This window comes from Papio anubis, chromosome 7 (assembly GCF_008728515.1).
Source record: "Papio anubis isolate 15944 chromosome 7, Panubis1.0, whole genome shotgun sequence".
Classification (NCBI taxonomy): Eukaryota; Metazoa; Chordata; class Mammalia; order Primates; family Cercopithecidae; genus Papio; species Papio anubis.
Genome location: NC_044982.1, coordinates 142403713 through 142416510, shown reverse-complemented (window position 1 = coordinate 142416510; position 12798 = coordinate 142403713). Strand labels below are relative to the sequence as shown.

General features: G+C 40.7%; 1 protein-coding gene across 4 annotated transcripts in view; it reads right to left on the bottom strand.

The window, feature by feature from the left end:
- Nucleotides 1-12798, bottom strand: part of SPG11 (SPG11 vesicle trafficking associated, spatacsin) — a 102892-nt gene that overhangs the window by 71321 nt on the left and 18773 nt on the right. For 3 of the 4 annotated variants that reach the window (XR_002523044.2, XM_021940518.2, XM_031668766.1), the window contains exon 8: nt 1383-1515. The exons of the other annotated variant lie outside the window; for it this stretch is intronic. Coding sequence is in view for 2 of the 3 variants with exons in the window: in XM_021940518.2 (XP_021796210.2) it covers nt 1383-1515 (133 nt within the window). In the remaining variant the exon portion in view is untranslated. The remainder of the gene's footprint in view (nt 1-1382; nt 1516-12798) is intronic. 4 annotated transcript variants of the gene reach the window in all.

Here is a 12798-nt window from a genome sequence, read left to right as displayed (position 1 = left end):
AGGCTTCCTATTTGTTAAAAATGAAAGCCAAAATCTTGAAACGTGTTGGTAGTGTGGCAAAAAAGCAGAGAGGTCCGGGTGAATTTTTCTTTTCTTTTTTTTTTTTTTGAGACAGTCTTACTTTGCAATCAGGCTGGAGCGCAGTGGCACAATCACAGATCACTGCAGCCTAGACCTCCCCCCAGACTCAAGCAATCCTCTGCCTCAGCCTTGCAAGTGGTTGGGACTACAGGATGTGCCATCATGCCCAACTAATTTTTAAACTTTTTTTGTAGAATGGGGTCTTGCTATGTTCCCCAGACTGGTTTCAAACTCCTAGACTCAAGCGATCCTCCCACCTTGCCCCCAAAGTATTAGGATTACAGGGCGAGCCACTGCATCCTGCCAAAAATTCTTACAACATATCCTAATCCACAACTGTCAATACACATCTCAGATGGTTGCAAGGGCAGGCAATTTTCCAAATAAATGTTTTTCTGTCGTGTATAAAACTGTCTTGAATTTAAAAGATTGTCTCTTCCTTGCATACTACAAACAGAGTATAGTACAAGATATGAGCAATAAATAGCCCATATAGTATGAGGACATTTATAGAATCAGATAACACTGCCAAATTTCCACATAGTTGTCCAGGCATAGTGGCTCGCACCTGTAATCCCAGCACTTTGGGAGGCAGAGGATTGTTTTGAGCCCAGGAGTTTGAGACCAGCCTGGGCAACACAGTGAGACCCCATTCTCTACAAAAAACAGCTGAGTGTGGTGGCATGCACCTGTAGTGTCAGCTACTCAGGAGGCCGAGGTGGAAGGATTGCTTGAGCCCAGGAGGTGAGGCTGCAGTGAGCTGTCATTATACCACTGCACTCCAGCCTAGGCAACAGAGTGAGACTGTGATGCAAAAAAAAAAAAAAAAAAAAAGGAAGAAGAAAGTTTCCAAAAAGTATATAAAATCCCATGACTGGCCGGGCACGGTGGCTCAAGCCTGTAATCCCAGCACTTTGGGAGGCCGAGGCGGGCGGATCACAAGGTCAGGAGATCGAGACCATCCTGGCTAACACCGTGAAACCCCGTCTCTACTAAAAAAATACAAAAAAACTAGCCGGGCGTGGTGGCGGGCGCCTGTAGTCCCAGCTACTTGGGAGGCTGAGGCAGGAGAATGGCATGAACCCGGGGGCCGGAGCTTGCAGTGAGCCGAGATCGTGCCACTGCACTCCAGCCTGGGACACAGAGCAAGAGTCCGTCTCAAAAAAAAAAAAAAAAAAAAAAAATCCCATGACTAAGTTTTGGAAAGTAAATGAGTCATCAGAAACCACAAGATCATAATTTGAAAGTTATTAAGAAGATCAAATGATAAATACGAATGTAGAAATCTTTATTCTACTTACTTCTTAAATATAAATGGGATGAAAAGTGATCAAACTGATCAGATACAGAAGATTTTGAGGATGGATTAAAAAGATTTTCTTTGCTCTTCAAAAAGAAATTTACTGTGTCCAGCTGACGATTTTCTATCCCGGCCTGAAATGAGGAGGAAAATAAAAATCAGAAAAAAATTACAATAGCGAAAAAAATCAGGATTCAGATTTTTAAACAAACTTTAGAATTTAATGTGGTGAGACTACAGGAGGCAAAAGACTGCATGAGTACCTGGGCTCCAGTGAGGATTTTGACAATGACTGATTATGCAATCTGGGGCAAGACTCTCTAACCTTTTCTTTTCTTTTTTTTTTGAGTCAGAGTTTTGCTCTTGTTGCCCAGGCTGGAGTGCAATGGCATGATCTTGGCTCACTGCAACCTTTATCTCCTGGGTTCAAGAGATTCTCCTGCCCTGGCCTCCCAAGCAGTTCAGATTACAGGTGCCCGCCACCATGCCCGGCTAGTTTTTGTATTTTTAGTAGAGTCAGGGGTTCCTCACGTTGGCCAGGTTGGTCTCGAACTCCTGACCTTCAACGATCTACCTGCCTTGGCCTCCCAAAGTGCTGGGATTACAGGTATGAGCCACTGCGTCTGGCCCAATTTCTGCTTCAACAGAAACAGGCGGTTATTAGACTACAAAACCTTTCCAGCTCTACCATTTTATAATTTTAAAACAATTCAAAACTAAATATTAGGGATTACTCTTACAATTAAGCTTATTCTATTTGAATTAAAATGTTATGGCAGTACAATATAAAGTCATACTCTTGTCACCCAGGCTGAGGTACAGTGGCATGATCTCAGCTTACTGCAACCTCTGCCTGCCCAGCTTCAGCGATTCTCGTGCCTCAGCCTCCCGAGTAGCTGGGATTACAGGCATGCGCCACCACACCCAGCTAATTTGCTGTTGTTGTTGTTGTTGTTGTTATATTTTTAATAGAGACAGGTTTCACTGTGTTTGGCTAGGCTAGTCTCGAACTCCTGGCCTAGAGTGATCCACCCAACTCAGCCTCCAAAATTGCTGGGATTACAGGCATGAGCCACTGCGCCCAGCCAGATTCTCCGTTGTCTTTTTTGAGACAGAGTCTTGCTCTGTCACCCAGGCTGGAGTGCAGTGGTTCGATCTTGGCTCACTGCAATCTCTGCCTCCCGGGTTCAAGTGATCCTCCTGCCTGAGAGTCCCAGGTAGCTGGGATTACAAGTCTGAACCACTACACTCAGCTAATTTTTGTATTTTTAATAGAGGTGGGGTTTCACCATGTTGGCCAGGCTGGTCTCGAACTCCTGACCTCAGGTGATCCTCCCGCCTAGATCTCCCAAAGTGCTGGGATTACAGGCGTAAGCCACTGCACCCGGCCACATTCCATATTTTTAATAAACAAAAATAAAATAAACGTATTTTTTTTTCAAAGTATGATGGCCAGGTGTGGTGGCTCATGCCTGTAATCCCAGCACTTTGGGAGGCCGAGGCAGGTGGATCACCTGAGGTCAGGAGTTCAAGACCAGCCTGGCCAACATGGTGAAACCCCATTCCTGCTAAAAATACAAAAATTAGCCAGGCATGGTGGCAGGCACCTGTAATCTCAGCTATTCAAAAGCTGGGGCAGGAGAATTGCTGGAACCCAGGAGGTGGAGGTTGTGGTCAGCTGAGATCGTGCCACTGCATTCCAGCCTGGGCGGCACAGTAGGATGCTGTCTCAAAAAACAAAAACAAAACAAAAAAGAGCATGTGGCCTGAGAAGCCTAAAATATTTACTGTCTGATCCTTTACAAAGTTGGTGGGGCACGTGGCTCATGCCTGTAATCCCAGCACTTTGGGAGGCAGGGGCAAGAGGACTGCTTGAGCCCAGGAGTTTGAGACCAGCCAGGGCAACATAGTGAGACCTTGTTTCTAAAAAGGTTTTAGAAAAAAAAAAAAATTAAACAAAAAAAAATTAAAAAGTAGCTGGGTATGGTGGCGCACACCTGTAGTCCTAACTACTGGGGAGGTTGAGGCAGGAGGGTCTCTTGAGCCCAGGAAGTTGAAGCTGCAGTGAGCTGTGATTGCGTCTCTGTACTCCAGCCTGTGCGACCCTGTCTCAGACAAAAAAAAAAAAATATATATATAAAATATATAAAAAAAGATACATTTCTACATATATAAAAAAAAAATATTATTTATATATATATATAATATATATATTTTTTCTATATATATATATTTTTTCTATATATATAGAAAAAAGAAAGAAAAAAAAAAAAAAAAGGCCGGGCACAGTGGCTCACTCCTGCTCACTCCTGTAATTCTAACACTTTGGGAGGCCGAAGTGGGTGGATCACCTAAGGTTAGGGGTTCGAGACTAGCCTGACCAATATGGTGAAACCCTGTCTTTACTAAAAATACAAAAATTAGCCAGGTGTGGTGGTGTGCGCCTGTAGTCCCAGCTACTTGGGATGCTGAGACAGGAGAATTGCTTGAACCCGGGAGGTTGAGGTTGCAGTGAGCCAAGATTGCACCATTGCACTCCAGCCTGAGTGACGGAGCAAGACTCCATCTAAAAAAAAAAAAAAAAAAGAAAAAGAAAAAGAAAAATTTGCCACCCTTAGCATAAAGCGTTGTGCATAAGAATCACCTGGAGAATTTCTCAAGTTGTGGATTGCAAAGCCCTGCCCCTAGACTTTCTAATTCAATAGATATTGGGAGGGCCCTGACAATTTGCATTTCTAATCCACAGGTCATGGTGAGCTGCTGGTCCAGAAACCAGATTTTGAGAGCCAATGGGCCAAAGTTCTAGGTGTTAATATACCAAGGGAGGTGAGAGATATTGGGGGGAGTTATGTTGGAGGAAGAAAAGACAGGACAAACCTAGGGTCCATGTGAGGTGACACCCACCAAAAAAAGATAAACTAGAAAAATTACTGGCCCCAGAGGGAGACTATAAACAAACTATACCTTTGTTCTGAGTGATGGGAGTAAAAACTAAATTATCAATGAATATAATATTCTTGTTCTTATGATATACATACTAAAGTACTTAGAGTGAAGGATTATAAAGTTTGCAATTTCAAAATGGTTAAGCAAAAAAGAACAAAAAAAGGTACAATTAAAACAAATGTGGTTTCATCCTGGCTAACATGGTGAAACCCTGTCTCTACTAAAAAATACAAAAAATTAGCTGGGCATGGTGGTGGGTGCCTGTAATCCCAGCTACTCAGGAGGCTGAGGCAGGAGAATGGCGTGAACCCAGGAGGCAGAGCTTGCAGTGAGCCGAGATCGCGCCACTGCACTACAGCCTGGGCAACAGAGTGAGGCACTGTCTCAAAAAAAACAAAAAAACAAACGTGGTTTGGGAGGTGGGCAGGTCACTTGAGGTTAGGAGTTTGAGACCACCCTGGCCAACATGGTAAAATCCCATCTCTACTAAAAATACAAAAATTAGCCAGGCCTGGTGGTGCACACCTGTAATCCCAGCTACTCTGGAGGCTAAGGGAGGAGAATCGCTTGAACCCAGGAGGCGGGGGTTGCAGTGAGCGGAGATCACGTCATTGCACTCCAGGGTGGGCGACAGAGCAAGACTCCATCTCAAAAAAAAAAAAAAAAAGACACAAATGTGGTAAAATGTTAATAATAGTTGGTTAATCTAGGTGGAATTTAACTTAATGTTCATTTTACTAATTTTCGAAGTTTTTCTGTAGATTTAAAAATTTTCAAAATCACACATATAAAAACAATGACCAAATAGTAATTCCAAAAATAAAAATTTAAATTAGAAACAGATGTATTTAATAGCAGATTACACACGAGTGAAGAAAGAATTAGAGCACTGGGAGATTATGAAGAAATTATCCACAATGTAACAAAGTCTCATAGTGGTTAAGAAGGACTGAGCAAAGTGTCAACTATCTAACTACTTCTGATTGAAAGACCAATGTGACACATGGAAAATACATTTTGTTTTCCTTTTTTTCTTTGGAGACAGGATCTCACTCTGTTGCCCAGACTGGAGTGCAGTGGAAAATACATTTTGTTTTCCTTTTTTTCTTTGGAGACAGGATCTCGCTCTGTTGCCCATGCTGGAGTGCAGTGCCGCAATCTCACTCAGTGCAACCTCCACCTCCTGGGTTCAAACGATTCTCCTACCTCAGCCTCTCAAGTAGCTGGGATTACAGGTGTGAGCCACCATATCTGGCTAATTTTTTTGTATTTTTAGTAGAGATGGGGTTTTTGCATGTTGGCCAGGCTGGTCTCAAATTCCTGAACTCAAGTGATCTGCACATCTCGGCCTCCCAAAGTGCTAGGATTACAGGTGTGAGCCACTGTGACTGGGCTGGAAAATACATTTTCAATTTTCAAGCACATGGAACTTTTATTAAAACTGAGTAGTCATGTGCCACATAACAATATTTCACTTAACTGGCTAAATTTACAACAGTGGTTCCCATAAGATTATCATAGAGCTGAAAATTCCGACAGCCTATTATTTGCTATACTATACTTTTGTTTAATGTACTCCTACTTATTTCTTTTTTAAGCTAGCTATAAAACAGCCCCAGGTAAGTCCTTCACGGTATTCCAGAAAAAGGCATATGAGACGATAGCTCCATGCATGTTACTGCCTCTGAAGATTGTCTTGTGGGACAAGATGTAGAGAGGTGGAAGACAGTGATATCGATGATCCTAGGCCTAGGATATGTATGTGTCTGTGTCTTCATTTTCAGCAAAAAGTTTAAAAAGCAAAATAAATGGTGAAAAATGAACCTAAATACATAATATCTAATGTGGTTAAAAAAAACCACAACAATAACATGAATAGGCTAAGAGTAAATGAAGTTAAAGCATTCAACGGACCTGTGCTATTCAAAACAATTAGTTATTAACTGTAGATCTGAGCTGGGCGTGGTGGCTCATGACTGTAATCCCAACACTTTGAGAGGTCGAGGGGTGGTGGATCACTTGAGGTCAGGAGTTCAAGAGCAGCCTGCCCAACATGGTGAAATGTCTCTACTAAAAACACAAAAAATTAGCTGGACATGGGGGCAGGCACCTGTAATCCTAGCTATTCGTGAGGCTGGGGCACAAGAATCACTTGAACCCAGGAGGCGGAGGCTACAGTGAGCCAAGATCATGCCACTGCACTTCAGCCTGGGCGACAGAGTAAGACTCCATCTCAAAAAAACAAAATAAAACAAACCAAAAAACAAAGAAACCACACACAAAACAAAAAAACAAACTTTAGATCTGATAATTTAAGTATGTACATTATATTTCCTAGGATAGCTTCTAAAGGAACAGAAAGTGAATATTTAATTTCTAAACTAGTAGAGGGCACAAAGGAGCTCCTGGAATGCTTGTGATGTTTTATTTCTTGACCTGGATGGTGGTTATAAGAGTTTTTGCTTGATATTTGTTAGCCGGGGCAGTGGCTCACGCCTGTAATCCCAGTACTTTGGGAGGCCGAGGAGGGCGGATCACCTGAAGTCTGGAGGTCAAGACGAGGCTGGTCGACATGGCGAAACCCCTCCTCGACTAAAAATACAAAAATCAGTTGGGTGTGGGGGTGCACGCCTGTAATCCCAGCTACTAAGGAGGCTGAGGCGGGAGATTCGCTTGAACCTAGGCTGCGGAGGTTTCAGTGAGCTGAGATTGCACCACTGTACTCCAGCCTGGGTGACAGTGAGACTGTCTCCAAAAATAATAATAATTACAATAGTAACTATTATTATTTGTTAAACTGTATTCTGCGTATGTTTTTACACATTGTATTTCACAATACAAAAATAAAAATGTATTAATGTGGTTCATTACAGTAACAAATTAAAGGAGATTATTCATATGATTATCTCAATAGATACAGAATAAGCAGTCGATAAAAATCCAATACCCATTCATGATAAAACCTCATAGCAGGGAACATAAGAGAACTTAACCTTACAAAGGGTATCTTAAAACACACACACACACACACACACACACACACACACACACACACACAGATGGAGAGACAGAGAGAGAGAGAGCATGTGTGCTCTACTCAGGAATAAGGCAAAGATTACTTCTGGATAATGTTATACTAGAGATTCTAGTACCCTAATTAAGAAAAAAGGTGGTGGCTAGGCATGGTGGTTCACGCCCGTAATCCCAGCACTTTTGAAGGCTGAGGAGGGAGGATTGCTTGAGCCAGGAATTTAAGACCAGCCTGGGGCACACTGCAAAACCCCGTCTCTACAAAAAATAAAAAAATTAGCTGGGTGTGGTGGTGTGCAACTGTAGTCCCAGCTACTCAGAGGCTGACATGGGAGTATCCCTTGCACCTGGGAGGCAGAGGCTGCAGTGAGCCAGGACTGTGCCACTGCACTCCATCCTAGGTGACAGAGTGAGACTTGGTCTCAAAAAAAAGTGTTAAAAAATACATACAAGGGTTTGAAAAGGTGAAAGAAAACTATATTATTCTGATGTTATATGCATATTAACTATATAGAAAACGCAATAAAATCTAACAGATAAATTATTAGGATTAATTTAACAAATTTGCTGGATATAAAAATCAATACATAAAAATTAATTATATTTCCTTATACTGTCAATTAACAAAATGTAATTTAAAAAATACCACTTAGGGTCGGGCACAGTGGCTTATACCTGTAATCCCAGCACTTTGTGAGGCCAAGGCGGGCAGATCATGAGGTCAAGAGATCGAGACCAGCCTGGCTAACACGGTGAAACCCCATCTCTACTAAAAATACAAAAAATTAGCCAGGCGCGGTGGCACGTGCCTGTAGTTGCATCTACTTGGGAGGCTGAGGCAGGAGAATCGCTTGAACCCGGGAGGCGGAGGTTGCAGTGAGTCAAGATCACACCACTGCACTCCAGCCTGGATGAGAGAGCGAGACTCCATTTCAAAAAAAAAAAAAAACACATAGAATAAACAATAAATATAGTATTTAAATATATACACAACACACACAACACAAATAAAGGAAAAGATGCCAAGCTTTTAATGGAAAAATTGGAAAAACTGTAATGTTTTATTGAAAGACATTAATGAAGACCCACCCCCCAAAAAAATGACGAGACTATGGATATGAAGATTAAATATCCTAAAGATGCCATTTCTTCCCAACTTGATATATAGATTTAATGTAATTCTAATATAAATCCTAACAATTTTTCATGAAACTTGACAAGCTAATCCTAAAAATTAAAGATTAAGGAACAGACAACAGTAAAGTCACCCCTGAAGAATAAGGGAATTTGCCCTAATTAAAATCCTAGATAATAAAGGCAAGATGGAATTGGCCTAAGGAAAGACCTATGAACAGAATAGAGAGGTCAAAAACAAACTCATGCATATGTGGAAACTTAATATATGACACTCAAGGCATCAGTGGTAAAAGACAAGACTTTTTTTTTTGAGGCGGAGTCTCATTCTGTCATCAGGCTGGAGTGCAGTGGTGTGATCTTGGCTCACTGCAACCTCCGCCTCCTGGGTTCAAGCGATTCTCCTGCCTCATCCTCCCAAGTAGCTGGGACTACAGGTGCGCACCACCATGCCCAGCTAATTTTTGTATTTTTTAGTAGAGATGGGGTTTCACCATGTTGGCCAGGATGGCCTTGGTCTCTTGACTTTGTGATCTGCCCCCCTCAGCCTCCCAAAGTGCTGGGATTACAGGCGTGAGCCACTGCTCCCAGCCAGGACTTTTCAAAAAAGTGCTGAGACAAATGGTTATCAGTATGGGAAAAAATTAAAATACTCCATATCATGTATAAGTTTTAAATGGATAAAGAACTTAAATATGAAAATCATAATTTATAGCTGGGTGTAGTGGTAGGTGCCTGTAATCCTAGCTACTTGGAAGGCTGAGGCAGGAGAATTGCTTGAACCTGGGAGGCAGAGATTGCTGTGAGCTGAGATCTCTCCACTGCATTAAAAAAAATTCATAATTTAAAAACTTTTAGGAAAAAACATAAAAACTATATAATTTAAGGATAGATATCACAAACAGTATTAGTCATAAAGGAAAAGACTGATTAAATTCCATTAAAATTAAGAACTATATTAAAGAATCCATGGATTAAGTAAAAAGACAAGCCACAGACTAGAATACATCCACCACACAAACAACAAAGAATTGGTATCTAGAGAATACCCAACACTACAAACCAATAAGAAAAAGAATAATACCCCGAAAGAAAAATAGGCAAAAAACTTGGACAGTTACTTATGAAAGAAAAAAATCCAAATATCTTACACACACACACATACGCTAAACCTTAATCAGGGAAATGCAAATGAAAATCCATCATATCATCACACTGGAAAAAATGTTATAAATCAAGTGCTGGCAAGAACATCAAGAAAATGCAACATTGAGAACTCATATACACTGCTGGTGAGAGCATAAACTGATAAAACAATTTTGGAAAACTAGAGTATTATCAATAAAATTAAAGATGTGCATGCCATATGACCCAGCAATTCTGCTTTCACCCTAGAGACACCCTTGCAAATGTGCTGTAGCAAATACATGAGAAACTTTACAGCAACACCACTTGTAACAGCAAAAAAAAAAAAAAAAAGAGGAAACAACAGAAAGCTGGATAAAGACATATTATACAGTGGGATACTATACAGGGGTAAAACTGAATGAACTATAGTTATATACATTAAACATGGATGAATCAAAAAAATCACATTGAGTCTAAAAATATATATATACAGTGCCAGGCATGGTGGCTCATGCCTGTAATCCCAGCACTTTGGGAGGCTAAGGCAGGAGGATCACCTGAGGTCAGGAGTTCGAGACCAGCCTGGCAAACATGGCGAAACCCCGTATCTACTAAAAATACAAAAACTTGCCAGGTGTAGTGGCACGTGTCTGTAATCCCAGCTACTCAGGAGGCTGAGGCAGGAGAACTGCTTCAACCCAGGAAGCGGAGGGTGCAGTGAGCTGAGATAGTTCCACTGCACTCCAGCCTGGGTGACAGAGTAAGACTCCGTCTCAAAAAAAAAGAAAGAAAGAAAGAAAAGAAAAGAAAAAAAAACTATATCTATGTAAAATATAATATATATATACACATATATACACACACATACAAAGTAGTTCCATTTTATGCAAAATTCAACATTAGCTACAACTAAATAGGATTATTTGGGGATATATTTATATGGAAAAAAAAAGAAAATCATAAGAATGGTTAAAAATTTCAGAATGGCTGGGCATGGTGGCTTACGCCTGTAATCCCAGTGCTTTAAGAGACCAAAGCAGGAAGATTGCTTGAAGCCAAGAATTCGACACTCACCTGGGAAACAAAGCAAGATTCCACTTCTACAAAAATAAATAAATAAATAATAAAAATTAGCTGGGTGCAGCTGTATGCACCTGTAGTCCCAGCTACTTGGGAGGCTGAGGCAAGAGGATCACCTGAGCCAGGAATTCAAGGTTACAGTGAACTATGATCACACCACTGCACTCCAGCCTGGGTGACAGAGCAACACCCTGTCTCATTAAAAAATAAGTAAAATTTCAGAAGAGTGGTTAATTCTGAGGCTAGACAAGGTAAGGGAATAGGATCAGGGCAGGGTATTATACATTCAATTTATTCTATTTCTTGCCTTGACGGTGGATACAAGAATATTTGTTTTATTATTGTTATCACTTAAAATATATATTACTCATTCATTTTTATGTGGGAGGAGACCAGGGCCAAAGCAATGTTGTATATATAATGCAATACTAATTAAATTCACACAGAGACATGTGCACTGTGTAAAGGGAGAGGCGCTGTCTGCATTAATATCCTGGTGCTACCACCTATGCCCAGGTATAGCTGAATTAGATTTCCTAACCTCTTTGTGCTTCAGCTCCCTGCTCTAAAAAATGGGGCTAATAGTATTAACCCTATAGGGTTAATAAGAAAATTAATGAGATAACACTTGTTTATTATTAACATATGAAAAATAACTATAAGGAAATAACACCCAAATAGCAAACATGATTACTTCCGGATGGTAGAGTTACAGAAGACTTAATTATTTTTCTTACAATGATATTTTAGAGTATATAAAAATAAATTTTTCAACGAATGGTGCAGGGACAACTGAAGAGCCACAAAAGAATGCAAAAGAGGCCAGGCGCGGTGGTTCACGCCTGTAATCCCAGCACTTTGGGAGGCAGAGGCGAGCAGATCACTTGAGGTCAGGAGATCAAGACCAGCCTGGCCAACATGGTGAAACTCTGTGTCTACTAAAAAAACAAAAATTAGCCGGGCGTGGTGGCGGGCACCTGTAGTCCCAGCTACTTGGGAGGCTGAGGCAAAAGAATCGCTTGAACCCAGGAAGCGGAGCTTGCAGTGAGCCAAGATCGCGCCACTGTACTCCAGCCTGGGCGATAGAGCGAGACTCCGTCTCAAAAAAAAAAAAAAAAGAATGCAAAAGAATGAAGGTGGACTCCTCCTTCATACCATATAAGAAATTGAACTTAAAGTGCATAAGAAACCTAACTGTAAGAGCTAAAACTATAAAACCCTTTTAAGAGTAAATCTGCACCATCTCAGATTAGGCAATGGTTTCTTAGATTCAACACCAAAAGCAAAAATGACCCCCTCTTCCCCCCAAAAAAGATACATTGATTTCATAAGAATAAAACACTTTTGTGTTTCAAAGGACACCATCTAGAAGGTGAAAAGCCCAAAAAACTGAGGAGGAACTCCTCCCCAACTCATTCTATGAGGCCAGCATCATTCTAATACCAAAACAGAGACATAACAAAAAGAGAAAACCAGGCCAATATCCTTAATGAATATAGATATAAAAATTCTCCACAAAATACTAGCAAACTGAATCCAGCAATACATCAAAAAGCTAATCCAACAGAATCAAGTAGGCTTTATCCCTGGTATGCAAGACTGCTTCAACATATGCAATCAATAAATGTGATTCATCACATAAACAGAAGTAAAAACAAAAACCATTGCTTGCTCCTCAAGTAATCCTCCCTTCAACATCCCTTCATGTTAAAAACCCTCAACAGACTAGGCATTGAAGAAACATATCTCAAAATATCAAAAGCCATTTATGAAAAACCCTTAGCCAACATCATACTGAATGGGCAAAAGCTGGAAGCATTCCCCATGAGAACCACAACAAGACAAAAATGTCTACTCTCACCACTCCTATTCAACATAGTACTAGATGTCCTACCAGATCAGGCAAGAGAAAGAAATATAAGGCATCCAAATAGGAAGAGAGGAAGTAAAACTATCTCTGTTTGCAGCTGACATGATTCTATACCTAGAACACCCCCATAGTCTCTGTTCAAAAGCTCCTAGATCTGATAAACAACTTTAGCAAAATTTCAGGATACAAAATCAATGTAAAAAAAATCAGCAGCATTTCTATACACCAA